The 15534-nt window shown below is 35.6% G+C and overlaps 1 protein-coding gene across 5 annotated transcripts in view; it reads left to right on the forward strand.

Moving 5' to 3' along the window:
* The window catches only part of LOC145263799 (uncharacterized), a 1000930-nt gene that overhangs the window by 858148 nt on the left and 127248 nt on the right, over positions 1 to 15534 (forward strand). Inside the window, exon 1 of one of the 5 annotated variants that reach the window (XM_080120864.1) lies at positions 15197 to 15454. The exons of the other annotated variants lie outside the window; for them this stretch is intronic. Within the exon in view, the coding sequence (XP_079976990.1) occupies positions 15425 to 15454 (30 nt within the window). The 5' untranslated portion in view covers positions 15197 to 15424. Of the gene's footprint in view, positions 1 to 15196; positions 15455 to 15534 lie in introns of those variants that run through there. 5 annotated transcript variants of the gene reach the window in all.

Raw genomic sequence — 15534 nt, forward strand, 5'->3', positions numbered from 1 at the left:
AAGAGGTCAAAGTTGAGAGTTGACCTTTGCAGACTCTACCATACTCCTCCGCCAATTTCAATTGGCAGAGGAGTTTGGTAGAGTTTTCAAAAGTCAAATTGCCAAATTTCTAGCCGAAAACCGATAAAAAAAATTTTCTCAAATCTCAATACCCCTTATATCAAGTCTCGAGTCTGTAGACTGAAAATTGACAGATTAGTTTGGTAGCGAAATTTTAGATGTAGGTTATCTGAACATGAATCAAACTTTTTAATATATATACATATAGTTATGAACAGTACATAGGGCCCGAGCAAAGCTGGGCTGAACTGCTAGTATATATATATATATATATATATATATATATATATATATATATATATATATAGAGGAGGTGACTTCAATAAGTTTCCAAACTTTTTTCATATGGACACTTTTAATGATAGTACACACATGAAACTTTAGTCCTCTCTGAAGTAATCTTCTAAGGCTGTATTTCACTTGCTGTACCGTTCCTACAACTACTGGAAGGCCCCATGAAAGTCCTTTTATGTGAGAATATTAACAACCCTGATCACAACCCCCTCCATCTCCTTATGCGTTTCTGTGGCATTTTTTTCCAAGTTTACACCAGAATTTCATTGCATATGGTTCTTCTAAAGTGTCCTCACATCCAGATTGCATTTTTGAAATTCACCAGCTGTGACAATCAGGCTTTAGTAGGCTATCTTCCAATTCCTGCTGTAGCTATTTATTTGAACCTGAAATCATAAATATTGGTCAGTCATCTTATAATATCAATAGCAATAACATACTGAACTCTTAAGAGTCTACGACTATTTTAAATACCTGTACGAAAAAAGTTTGGAAACTTATCGAAGGCATATGCCTTCGATAAGTTTCCAAACTTTGTGCAAGCAGAGAAACCTCCGGCTTCAGTTAGAATTATTTGGGTAGTCAGGTTTTTTTTTTTTTTTTTTTTTAACCTCCTCTCCGCTCGTATTCCATATCACTACCAAGTATTCTAAAAAAAAATAATAATTTTCAGACTTATGACCCTTGAAAATGTTTGTCTGAACGAAAAGCACTTTGGGTATATTTTAACAATCGTTTTTTAATCGACTTATTTATTTTATTTAATTGTACATATAACTTGCCCCATTATATTTATATATATATATATATATATATTTTTCTTTTCCTCACCCCGGTTTCCATTTTTTTAGTTGATTGAATTTACGATATGGTTCACTTTTTTATAATTATATATATATATATATATATATATATATATATATATATATATATTACTATGGTGGTTATCATCTACCCAGGCTCGGAGGCCACTCTTCAATAACAACAATAATAAGTGTTAGTTAGATAGTTAGACAATGTGATAGGTAATGGTGGAACTTTAGAGAACTGCCCAACAAGAATTTATTTACATTAGATTTGCAAATAGCCATGTTATAGTAAGCTGTGAGGCAGTCCTATTATATTTTGTTCCGCAGACGGACAGTTCTAGGAAAGAAACTCTGCTCATGGAATTTTCGTTTATTTTTAGGCATAGATATAGAGTGAGGGAAATTGTTGATAGTTGTTGCAGCTAGACGAGTATTTGTTGGGAATGTTTCACAGGGAGAGGACGCAGACGAAATTTGATGAACGACGTTATCATTATTTTTTAAATGTTTTTTTGCAAATCAGTCCACCGAGCAAATTATTCCTCGTAATATGTATTAATCACTAGACGATTGATTCTATAATAGTTCATATGCAATCTGCATAAATTAAAATATCATGTTTAAGCGTATTGTATGATCGGGCAACGCCGGACTGCTAGCTAGTTTATACATATTTACTTTTTGGTCAAAATGCAAAACTTTTTCTTTTGTTAAAGGTTCATTGTTGCATGCTGTTCATGATAGATTTTTGTTTTTTTTTCTTGTTCAAACTTTTCATGACTAACTAAAGTTTTATGATGTGAAATTAGAAGCTCTAGTCATACGCTATTGAGCTACTAAATAAACCTCTGTGTTAACTTAATGAAATTTGTATCAAAGATATTAGAGAGAGAGAGAGAGAGAGAGAGAGAGAGAGAGAGAGAGAGAGAGAGAGAGAGAGAGAGAGAGAAAGAGAGATTTTGGTGACTGAAAACATTTTCCAAATCAAGTTCTTAATTGGAAGCATGCATAAAGGTATTATGGTTGATAACAGCTGTTTCAAAGCGGTGTTTATTATTTTAAATGTTCTCATTAAAAGTGTATGTAGTAGCTAAATAGTATGACACAAGTCCAAATCCCCTTTATATTCAGTTTCAAGTCTATAGACCAAAAATTGAAAGTAGTTTGATTGAGACCGTTCCTCACACAGACAGACAGGTAGACATACAGACAAGCCTACTAAAGGAAATATTCAAGTTGATGAACCAAAACATTTCTTGAATTACCCTAGATGAGATTGATCCATGTATACTTTTAGTAAAAAATAGATATTATTACATACCTAGGACATGATTCAATATTGCAGGTAAGAATAAGATTAGTAATAATTAGATTATATCAATTGCAGCATCGATATATTAATAGTTTACATTTAAAAAATTGGAAACATTTAAAATATTCAAATTCAGTTCTGGAAATCAATATTTAACAATGTTATTCAATTGAATTCCAGGAACTTGATTGGAATACTTGAAATCATAAATTATATATATATATATATATATATATATATATATATATATATATATATATATATATATATATATATAATAATCGCGTTGACATACCGGTTCTCGTCAGATCACTGAAGTTAAGCAACGTTGAGCCTGGTTAGTACCAGATGAGTGACCATTTGAGAATGCTGGGCGCTGTATGTGCTCTCTGCTTATCTCAGCATTTGTTTCCAGTCGTTCTGTACATACACTTCACTTGCCACTGGTATTTAACAGTGTCGACTCAGGAAAGATGTGGTTGGAGATTGCGCACCTCCTGTCACAAAAATTACACGTGCAGGCACCCCTTCGTGGTATCCATAGTCTGTCAAAGACTGAAGGAGCCTCTGTGTGTGTGTGTGTGTATATATATATATATATATATATATACAGAGAGAGAGAGAGAGAGAGAGAGAGAGTGAGAGCGCAAAAACTGGATTTAATATCCGGGAAGTTTTTGTCCTTTTTTTCTTTTTCTTTTTCTTTTTCTTTTTTTAAGAGGGGTGTGATGATAAATAGTACTTCATAACAAAACAGTTCTTCATAGTAAACAACTGATAAACCCTATCATAATATTAGAATCGAAGTAAATTATTGGAAGCAAACTAATGCAGTGATTGAAAGTGACTTAACAAACAAATGAAGTTTCAACGAAAGACTTGCGATTAAAAGATTGTAAAAATTTTATTTATAGTTTTAAGGTTGAAAATCTTTCAAACACACATACACACATTGTGGAATTTTATCTGGCAATAATATCAGTATTTAGTATGAGTTACTCTTTCTGGGAGTTTTTAGGAGTAATTATCTCCCTTACATTCTTGTTCCACATTCTAGAAATTTGTATGAATATATATATATATATATAATATATATATAAATATATATATATATATATACACGAGCAAACAGTTAATAAAACATGTTAAAAAAACACTTTGAAAAAGAGTTAAAAACATATTTAATCTGAAAAGGAAACACTAGATAAGTGGATAGTCCTTAATCCGCAGAGTTTCGAAGAAATACTTTCCTTCTCATCAGAAGGTAGGAATTAGCAAAATGCGGGCTCGGATTTTTCATGCAAAAGTATTTGATGAAACAAGTAAGTCAAAGATCTTACTTGATAACAAAAAATTGAAACAGAGGGAATATGGTGAAGAAAAAGGTGATTACACGTGAATGGATAGTCTGGTGGAAGATAAATAATCCATAATATAACTTCAAGAAAGTTAAAAGAATTTCCATTTGCACAAGTAAAATCCAAGGAAATCCCGTAATTGGAAGATGGTCCAAAATAATCCAAAAGCAGAAATCCATGGAAAAATTCACAAAAATGTGTACTAGGGAAAAAAGGAAAAAGTTCCAATAATATTAATAAAAGAAAAATAAGATGTGCTTTTCACTCTACTGCCGAGACATAAATATTTTATTTATTTATTTATGTCTCAGCAGTAGAGTGAAAAGCATATCTTATTTTTCTTTTATTAATTTATTCGTTGTCTTAAGAAGAATTGCTTCCCATCACCCTGGAAAATCTCATCCAGTATGCCCTGTATTTAAGAACTCAGGTGATCGCTCATCTCCCTCTCAATACAGTCCAATAAGTCTCCTGTGCATCATGAGTAAGTTGTTGAAATCTGTGTTAAATACAGAAGTAATCAACCATCTGAGAAAAATAACCTTAATGACACACAATATGGTTTGCGTTCTGCTAGATCTACAGCAGATGTGCTTACAGTTATATCACATAGGATTAGTGAATCTCTCGACGGAGACAACCTTTCTAGGGAAATTGCTCTTGACATATCAAAGGCCTTTGATAGAGTATGGCATAAAGGTTTACTTCACAAAATCTCCAGCTACGGTATAGCTGGAAATGTCTTCTCAATTATTAAATCATTTCTCTCTGATAGATTCATAAGAGTAGTGGTTGATGGGCAGAAATCAGAAGCTCATAGTATTACTGCTGGAGTCCCTCAGGCGTCCGTCCTGGGTCCAACTCTTTTCCTGATCTACATTAATGATCTTCCCAATCACATCCTTACATCATTCGTAGACATTTATGCTGATGACACTACTAGCTATGGTAGCACATCTAAGGCCGTAAATGGCCAAGTTCTCTCCCATTCTCTCTCCTCTGATCTTGAGCAAGTGGTACAATGGGGAAAGAGGTGGCTTGTTACTTTTAATGCATCTAAAACCAAGCTTTTATCTTTACATCATCAACGCTCTGATCCCCATCTGACATCAATTGAAATGAATGGCTCTGGTCTTGAGGAGGCCTCATGTTTTAACAAGCTTCTGGGCTTGACCTTTACTCCTGATCTGAAATGGAACACATACATTAATCTGTTGCCAAGGCCGCTGGAAAAATGGTGGGATCCTTCTATCGATCCAGTAGATATCTCACTGCGGATGCAATTCTCTATCTATATAAGGATGGAGTACTGTTGCCACATCTGGGCAGGAGCTGCTAGAAAGGACTTATCCTGCCTTGATAGTTCAAAATAGATTTTGTAGCCTCGTAGGGGATGTCCTTTTCTCTTCCCTGCAATTGCTTTCTCACAGAAGAGATGTTGCGAGTTTGTTTCTGCTTTATCGTTATTTTCATGGCAAGTGCTCAACTGAGCTTCAATCTATGAACCCCCCATCTCACCAAACTTTCACAAGCAACACTCGTCTAGCAGAAAATACTATCAATAATCCCCCCCCCTTTTATCTGTGCCTAAACCTAAACATAGATTCCATGAACAAAGCTTTTTTCTTAGAACTACATGCCTATGGAATTGTCTTCCGTTTTACTGCTTTCCATCTGACTACAATTTGGTTGTCTTCAAGTCAAACGTAAACAAGTTTTTTATGAGCCATTCCGTATAAGTTAACAGATTTACTGAATTTCTATTACTAACGATTACTATATTGTCCAATTTTACTACTGTATACTCTTTAACTCTTATCTTCAAGTGGCCTCTTGGCCTTGATAAGTGGTGATATCTATGGAGAAAAAAAACATGTTTTGCTATATCTTCAGTTCATCATTTGAGGTTCGATACCGCAACCACAGAAACTGTGGTTAAATGTGTTACTGCTATGCTAAGAGTCTCAGCTGAAATTATGTGCTATTTTATCACTTTAAATTTATGTAAATGTTTTGCTGTTATTTTTTCTGGCAATAATTGTATTTGGTATTTGGTATGAATACCTCCCTCTTGGAGTTTTTGGGGTTTTTTTTTGTTTTGTTTTTTTAGTGATAAAAGGATTGGGTGTTTTTATTGAAAATATGCAAAAGTTGCCTTTTTTTTGTGTTTTTTTTTTTTTTGTTGTAAATCTGAAGATTCAGGTATAATATAAATCTGACCTGGCTGTTTAAATGTATGTATGTATGTCTGCCTACAACTTCTGACAGAGGCAACAGATTTTCACGAGGTTGGTATCATTTTGAGGCCCGACCCTTCGGACAACAAATATCGAAAAATTGGCTAAAAACATTAATTCCTTCACCCTCAATTGGGCAGTTTTCTACAGGGTGGGGTCAGTTTTTTCGCCGATATTTTCGAAAATCATCCCCTTTTTTCGATCGACTAACTTTAATTTAAACCTACGTCACTTCCGGTTTGGCGATGATGCAACAGCAAAAACGTAAAGTTTTTTTTTTTTTTCCCCCCCCATTCTTTTACTCCTTCGCGGTACGGGTTTGAGGCTGCCTGGCTACTACCTACCACTTTTTTTTTTTTTTTTTTTTTTTTTTGCTCAACACACACCTCCAAACTCCCGGGCAATGCCGGACATCGAGGCTAGTATATAAGAATTCACTGAATTATACCTTGTGGACATAAACTTATTTTGATTATATATATATAGTAGAAGATGTAGCCGGGGTGGCCCGGTATTAAACGTAACGTTAACTTTCTTAAAAAAAAAAAAAAAAAGAAGTAAAAAAAAAAAACAAAAAACAGAAAGAAACTGAGACATGTGCATGCGAATATTATGTTTTTTTTCTAAACAGTTCACTTCTTGTAAGTATAAAAATAATACTCGATCTGAGATCGAAATCAAAACCTACAGGCAGTGAGTAAAGTACAATAACCATTAGGCCAGCTTGATACGTTATTTAAAAAGTGTTTTCAAGCCTATTTATTCTTAACATAAGTAATCTGTCAGGTAAACTATCCACGCATGCGCATTCGTGAAACAGTTGACAGATAAAAATCCAATGACCCCATCCCTCCATGTTACAATTTTTCAATTTTATAGCAGCCCTTTATTCCAGATGAAAACCGATTAGAAAGTTTTCCACATGTGTGAATACCCTATATACTAACTTTCAAGTCTGTAGATAAGAAATTTGTTGAGTATATACATTGAGAATTGTCCTCACACATAATCTCACTCATATATATATGTGTATATGTATATATGTATTAGCTAATACACGCAGATCGTCATATAATGATAAGATCACACTGACTGACACTAAAAAGCATTTCATAAAAATAAATGTTTAATTTCAACTGTATCTCTCACGGTTTACGGTAGCCTGGTTCGGGTCCTTGCTAATGAAGCCAGACATGACTTCTGTTGCCAGGGTTTAAATCTCTCAACTGGCGTTAATCATGACGCCCTGCACTGATGATTCCCAAAAGGATGAAACACTAGTGTCTGTAGGTATTTAATAATTATTATAGTAAATAGCATATATATATGTATGTATATGTATGTGTGTATGTAATATATATATATATGTGTATGTATATATATATATATGTGTATGTATATATATATGATTGGTTGGTTTCCTGTTTGAAAGCGTTGTTAAATAGGAAATCAAATAGAACGCGTATATAAAATACGTTTTGAAGCCATCCAATGCAAAAAAAAAAAAAACAATTTAAAAATAATGTGTATCAATATATTTCGGCGAGGAAACTCGCCCTTGTCAATATTTTTTTTTCTTCTTACACGTTACATTATGGTACTTTTAGGCAGGACACGCTTGTTCAGTTGTTGTTCAATGAATTATTACTTTAGCAACCGATATGTGTATCCCGGACTATATTTATAAAAAAAATAAAGAATAAACAAACCGAACAACAACTAAACGGACGTTGTCCCGCCTAAAAGTACCATCATGAAGTGTAAGAAGAAACTGCTGCGAAGAAGGTGGGCTCTCTCTACCGTGCTAGAAAGCTACTTACGCCTGAAAATATCCTGTACCTCTGTAAGATCACCATTCGCCCATGTATGGAGTATTGTTGTCACATTTGGGCTGGTCTACTAGTCTCTTACCTTTGACAGGATTCAAAAGAGAGTTGCCAACTTGATAGGCCCTGAACTATCATCTAAGCTTCAGCCTCTGTCCCATCGACGAAATGTTGCATCCCTTTGCCTGTTCTACAAGTATTTTAATGATGAATGCTCTGACGAATTGCAAGCACTTGTGCCCCCTCGACGTAAATACCCCCAACAAACCCGACAAGCAGCTAAATCCCACCCCTACACAGTAGAGATCCCTAGGTGTAAAAACGCCTTCTACTCCAATAGTTTCTTCTCCAGAACAGCTAGACTTTGGAACTCCTTTCCAGGATTCTGCTTTCCCTAAGTGTACTGACATGCAGAAGTTCACGTGTAATGTGAACAGACATCCTGCTACTCATCTCCCTTCTTAACACTCCTGCAACTTATGTCCCTAATAGTAGCCCTCTACTTCAAAGTGGCACTGTGCCTTGTTTGGGGTGAAAATTGAATTAAAAAAAAAAAGAAATAAAAAAAAGAAAGAAATCTTTACAAGGGCGAGTTTCTTCGCCGAAATATATTAATTAACATTATTTTTAAATTGCTTATTATTTTCGTGTTGGATGGTTTCAAAACGTATTTTATATACGTGTTCTATTTGGTATATACATATAATCCTAGATTATATGTAATCTGTACTGCTTTGACAGAATACAAAACGAACTTTAAAATCTAGTGGGTAATGTCCTATTCTTTACCTGTCAGCCTCATTCTCAAAGAATGAAAGTTGTTAGTCTTTCTTTACTTTATTTTTATTTTTATAGCAAATGCTCGACTGAACTTTTATGTATGTCACTCTCCTCTGCTATAAAACATTCACAACCAGAACTCGTCTAACTACAACTACTGTCAATGAATTCCTTTTCTCCTTCTATGTACCAAGAACTAAGCAGAACTTCCACGAATAAAGTTTCTTTTTTAGAACTGCCTATCTGTGGAACACAATATCACGGGGTTATTTTTGACTGACTATAACATTGCCGTTTTCAAGTCCAATGTAAATAAATTCTTGTTAAATTGTCCTTAAATAGTTCATTTTTGACCAGTTATAACCATCCTCTACTTTTCACTATCGATCTGTCAAACACAATTACCTTATATAGAAAGAGGGGTTAAAAACGCTTTCTAGACTTAGGCATTTCGAAGCATAATGCTTCTTGTCAGATAAGTCCCTATATAAAGAATCTATTCATATTCTTTAAGTCATATATATATGTATATATTAGTGAATAAATGCCAAAAGACGGTAATCACTTGATTATTATATCAATTAGTGAATCTATTTTGCCCTTAACTCATCAGAATAAATAGCAATACTACCGTACGGGTCGGGTTTCAATCCTGGCTTGAGGTAGTTGCCTGTCTAGCTGCACTGATGAGCTGTGAAACAGCGAAACAGTACTGTATGTGGATGACTATATATATAATTGTCCATAGAAGAAAGAAAAAACTTTAGCAGATTTAAATAATCTTTAATCATGAACTGCTTGCAAACCGATTTTTCTGGAAACATGGATTACAATTATTTAGATTATTACAAACTTTTTGAATTATTGCAATCTTTTTACATTCCTGGATTTTTTTTTTTTTTTTACATGAGGGTCACCACTTATCGAGGCCCAGAGGTCACTCGAGGATCAGGGTTAATGGGTATACATTAGTCATTGTGATCTTAGTGTAGTGAACATTAGTGGAAATTTTGTAACTTGGATTACTTAGGGGGACAGTTCAATAAGAACTTGTTCACAATCAGGTTGTAGTCAGCTGGAAAGCAGGCAAACGGAATAGAGTTCCACAGTCGAGCAGTTCTAAGAAAGAAGCCCTGTTCATGAAATCTACGTTTAGATGTAGGCACAGATAAAGAGTGTGGGAAATTGTTGATAGTGGTTCTGGCTGGATGAGTGTTTTTCGTGAAAGTCTAGCAAAGAGGGACAATAGATTGAAGTTCAGATGAGCACCTGCCATGAAAATAATGATAAAGCAGAGACAGGCTCGCAACGTCTCTTCTGTGGGAAAGAGGTTACAGAGAATAGAAAAGAGAATCCTCAGCTAAGCTACGAAGTCTATTTTGAACTCTGTCAAGACAGGATAAGCTGCTTCTAGCAGCTCCTGCCCAGATATGGCAACAGTACTTCATCGTTGGACAAACCTGGCTTTTATATAGGTAGAGAATTGCATCAGGAGTGAGATATCTACTGGAGCGGTAGAAGGACCCCACCATTTTTCCAGCGACTTTGGCAATGGATTTGATGTACGTGTTCCATTTCAGATCAAGAGTAAAGACCAAGCCCAGAAGCTTGTCAAAACATGAAGCCTCCCCAAGACGAGAGCCATTCATTTCGATTGATGGCAGCTGGGCAACAGAGCATTGATGATGTAAAGATAGAAGTTTGGTTTTAGATGCATTAAAAGTAACCAGCCACCTTTTTCCCCATTGTACCACGTGCTTAAGATCAGAGGAGAGAGAGTCAGAGAGAACTTGGTCGTTTACAGTCTTGGAAGTGCTGCCATAGATGGTAGTGGCATCAGCATAAATGTCTTCGCATGATCTAAGGATGTGGTTTGGAAAATCATTGATGTAGATCAGGAAGAGTGTTGGACCCAGGATGGACCCCCTGAGGGACTCCAGCATTAATACTGAGAGCCTCTGATTTCTGCCCATCAACCACTACTCTTAAGAACCTATCAGAGAGAAATGATTTAATAGTAGAGAAGACATTTCCAGCTATATCATGACTGGAGATTTTGTGAAGTAGACCTTTATGCCATACCTTATCAAAGGCCTTTGATATGTCAAGAGCAATTGCCCTAGAGGAAGCCTCCATCGAGGGATTCGCCAATCCTATGAGATATAACTGTAAGCATGTCTGCTGTAGATCTAGCAGAACAGAAACCATATTGCATGTCACTAAGAAGGTTATTTTTGCTGAGATGGTTTACTACTTCCTTATTTAGCACAGATTTCAATAGCTTACTCTACTCATGATGCATAGGAGACTTATTGGTCTGTACTCAGAGGGAGATGAGCGATCACCTGATTTCTTAAACACAGATCATACTGATGATATTTTCCAAGGTGTTGGGAAGCATTTTCTCCTTAAGACAATGCTTAACTTTGTAAGTATGGGTGCTAGTTTCGGTTGAAGCCTTTTGAGCACTATAACTGGAATTCCATTAGGGCCAGTTGCTTTACTGGAATCAAGGTTTTTGATTAGCTTGGCAACATCACGTACAGATATTTGTATGTCATATAGCATGTTTTCAGATTACAAGGAAATACTGGGAGTTGGCGGCCTTGGTCGTAAAGGGTAGAATTAGCTGCAAAGTTTTTGGCAAAGAGATTGGCTTGGTCTGACGCTGACGAGATTAATTCAGATCCATTGATGATAGTTGGGATAGAGCTCACACTTCTGTTGAGGATTCTGTTTGCTATTTGCCAGAACTGATGGGAACCAAGCCGCTGCTCAGCTACCTTGGACTTGACTGACTGATCATACAACTCTCTTGCCTTCTTTATTACTTTTTTACAGTGGTTGCTGGCAGTCCTGAAAGCGGCTTTAGTCTCAGTACATCTATTATGTTGGAAGCAATGGAAAAAGTGATTTCTGTGCGCAATGGCAGCAGCACATTCTGCGGAAAACCATGGCTGGCTGTTGGGTTTTTGCTGGAACTTTTTCGACTGTATGAAACGGTCTATACCTACAGTTAACCATTCTGTTAGGTCTGATACTATATAGGACACATCCTTTTTAAACATGGCAGGTAATGGTAGGTCTGATATAAATGTACGGAAGCTATCCCAGTCAGCCATAGAGTATCGATACACTGTACGATGGAGAGGTATGTCTGAAGACCTATTACATTTTGTTTTTATCTTGACTGATACAACAGAGTGGTTGGAAGATCCCAGTGGAGACTGAACGGGAGATGAGCACAGCTCAGGGCAAGTTGTGAGGAAGAGGTCTAGGATACTTGCATATTGACCGTCAGTGAGTGAGTTCTTGGGCAATCTGAGTGAGGTCATAAGCAATGGAGAAATTGTGGCAGAACCTCCCCTCGTCATCGGTCTTGTTTGAGTGGGTTAACCATCCCACGTTGTGAACATTAAAGTTCCCACAGACGTGGATGTTAGCTGAGGTGTACTCAGAATAGACAAAAATGGTCAATTTTCTCAGTTATGCTATTAAAGATAGTAATTCCACTGTTGTGGGGGCGATAGAGTATAAATATAAACGCAGTAGTGTTAGCAAGTGCAACCCGGAAGCACATGTAAGGTAAATTAGGATCTTCTCTAGAGATCTCCCTACCACATGGAAAGTTGTCTTTAATGTAGGCACATACTCCATGCCCATGGAGATCGTGGGGGTCGGATTTAGAGGTTAAGTTTAATCCTTTAATTACGAACTCATCTCAGGAAGAAGTTGGTCCAATGCCAGTTTCGTTTAGGAATAATAGGTCTGGCTTAGTCTCCTGTAATAGAGTTTAAACCTCTGGAAGGTTAGAACATAGACCGCTGATGTTGGAGAAGGAAACATGGTAGTGGGGGTCTGCGTTGGAAAATTTCATGCAGAGTGTTAGCTGCATAATTCCGGATTTTTTCTATGGGAACATTATCTCCGATTATCTTGATAATACTAGATCTCTTCATCTCTTTTTATCTTTTTTTTTTTTTTAAAACATTGACTTTTAGTGTATCTTCTGATTTCTTACATTTTTTCCTTTTTCTCCACTTTATAAACTCTTTGCAGAAAAAAGTTTTTTTTTTGTTTGTTTTTGTAATGATTAAATTTTCAATTAATGCCAGTAGCAGCAAATTCATAGCTTCGCTATAATTTACATTTGCTAGTATCTTTCCTCTGATGAGAAGAAGGTATTTCGTTGAAACTAAATCTAAAGCCTTCGTTGAAGGTATTTCGTTGAAACTAATCTAAAGCCTTTGATAGGGTATGGCATAAAGGTTTACTTCATAAGATCGCTAGCTATGGTATAGCTGGAAAAGTCTTCTCAATTATTAAATCATTTCTTTCTGATAGGTTCATAAGAGTAGTAGTTGAGGGGCAAAAATCAGAAGCTCTCAGTATTAATGCCGGTGTCCCTCAGGGATCCATCCTGGGCCCAACTCTTTTCCTGATCTACATTAATGATCTTCCAAATCATATCCTTACATCATTTGTAGACATTTATGCTGACGACACTACCATTTATGGTACCACATCTAAGACAGTAAACGAGCAAGTACTCTCCAATTCTCTCTCCTCTGATCTTGAGCATGTAGTACAATGGGGAAAGGAGTGGCTGGTTACTTTTAATGCATCTAAAACCAAGCTTCTCTCTTTACATCATCAACATTTTAATCCACATTTGTCATCAATTGAAATGAATGGCTCTCGTCTTCAGGAGGCCTCAAGTTTTGACAAGCTTCTGGGCTTGACCATTACTCCTGATCTTAAATGGAACACGTATATCAAATCTGTTGCCAAGGCCGCTGGAAAAATGGTGGGATCTTTCTATCGATCCAGTAGATATCTCACTGCTGATGCTATTCTCTATCTATATAAGAGCCAGGTACGTCCAAGGATGGAATACTGTTGCCACATCTGGGCAGGAGCTGCTAGAAAGGACTTGTCCTGCCTTGATAGAGTTCAAAATAGACTTCGTAGCCTCGTAGGAGATGTCCTTTTCTCCTCCTTACAACCTCTATCTCACAGAAGAGATGTTGCGAGTTTGTCTCTGATGTATCGTTATTTTCATGGAAAGTGTTCAACTGAGCTTCAATCTATGGTCCCCCCTCGCCAAACTTTCACAAGAAACACTCGTCTAGCTGTAAACACTATCAATAATTTCCCCCACTCTTTATCTGTGCCTAAACCTAAACATAGATTCCATGAACAAAGCTTCTTTCTTAGAACTGCACGCCTGTGGAATTGTCTTCCGTTTTCCTGCTTTCCGGCTGACTACAATATGGTTGTGTTCAAGTCTAAGGTAAATAAGTTCTTGATGAGCCGTTCCATATAAGTTATTAAATTTACCAAATTTTCATTACTAATGATTACTATATTGACCAACTTCTACTGTACACTCTTTAACCCTTATCCTTGAGTGGCCTCTGGGCCTTGATAATGTGGTGATGCCTTTGTAAAAAAAAAAAAAAAAAAAAAAAAAAAAAAAACTCGGCGGATTAAGGACATTTTAATATGCCTTTTTTGAGTATCCTGTCGGACAATATGTAAAATATATATTTACAGTCTTTAATTTTCATCCTAAATATTATTTTTACGTGCATAAAAGATTTGCTGGGTTGATTCCAGAATTGATTTGTCATGTTATATATATATATATATATATATATATATATATATATATATATATATATATATATATACACATATATAAATTCTAGAATCAACACAGCAAATCTTGAACTACAAAGGGTTCAATATCCTTTTATATTGAGCTTTATAACAACAAGAAATAATATATTTTGTCGTTATTTATTGTTTCATGTATCAATAAAATTTTATAAGGCGATACAATATTTTTTGTATCGATTTTCAGTACTTACTTGAAGAGTACTCAATGCGTAAGTAAAACTAAGTTATGAGAATATATGGCAATTAATCTGCATGGAATTATCCGCGTTTCATCCTTGTGGCGAATCGTCAGGCTAATATATATATAATTACTTCATTTAATCACATAAATTAATATACGAAGATATAATTTTATGCGTAATTTTTTCAGTATTTACTTCAACAGTGCTCAATACATAGGTAGAGCTAGGTATTAAGCTACACAGAATATTCCGCGTTTCATTCTCGTGAGTATTCGTCAGGCTTATGCTTTAATTGCCAGATATATTTTCGTAACTTACTGTGTATATATATATATATATATATATATATATATATATATATATATATATATATATATATATATATATTTGACGAGTGAATTAGCTAGTATTTATACATCTGTCTGTGTGTATCTGAAGATTTCTTTTTCTTTTTTTCTTCGAGTTGAGAGTGAACTCGAAGTTCATTCATTATATTTCGGCGTTGTTGAGATTGAATCGTAGTATTAGCAGCAGCAGCAGAAGCCGTCACGGCTACTACTATGATGACACCATAAAACTACTAGAGAGAGAGAGAGAGAGAGAGAGAGCTGGATTACGACAATCTGCCTGTTTCTTCTACTACTATACGACTACAGCGACGACTACTATGATTTTTTATTCTCATCATTGGTGATTCCTGCTAAGAATAATGGAAAGGTAGAAATCGAGGAACAGCTCTGTCACCCCCACTCCCACCCACTGTTCAACATCCCTATTTCTTTTTTTTTTTTTTGTTTTTTTTTTTTTGATTATTCATTATTCTTTAAAAAAAAAAAAGATTCTCTGGAAGGTTTATCACATAACGGCCTTTGCGATGGCTTACCATGGCATTTTGGTTAACATGTTGCCAAAAGGTACGTAATCTTTCTTGCTTCAAATCCAAACCACACACAGTAACCAACCGCCGTACAAACACACATATTTACGTGTGAGG

This window comes from Euprymna scolopes, chromosome 39 (assembly GCF_053919585.1).
Source record: "Euprymna scolopes isolate OS-2025 chromosome 39, ASM5391958v1, whole genome shotgun sequence".
NCBI lineage: Eukaryota > Metazoa > Mollusca > Cephalopoda > Sepiida > Sepiolidae > Euprymna > Euprymna scolopes.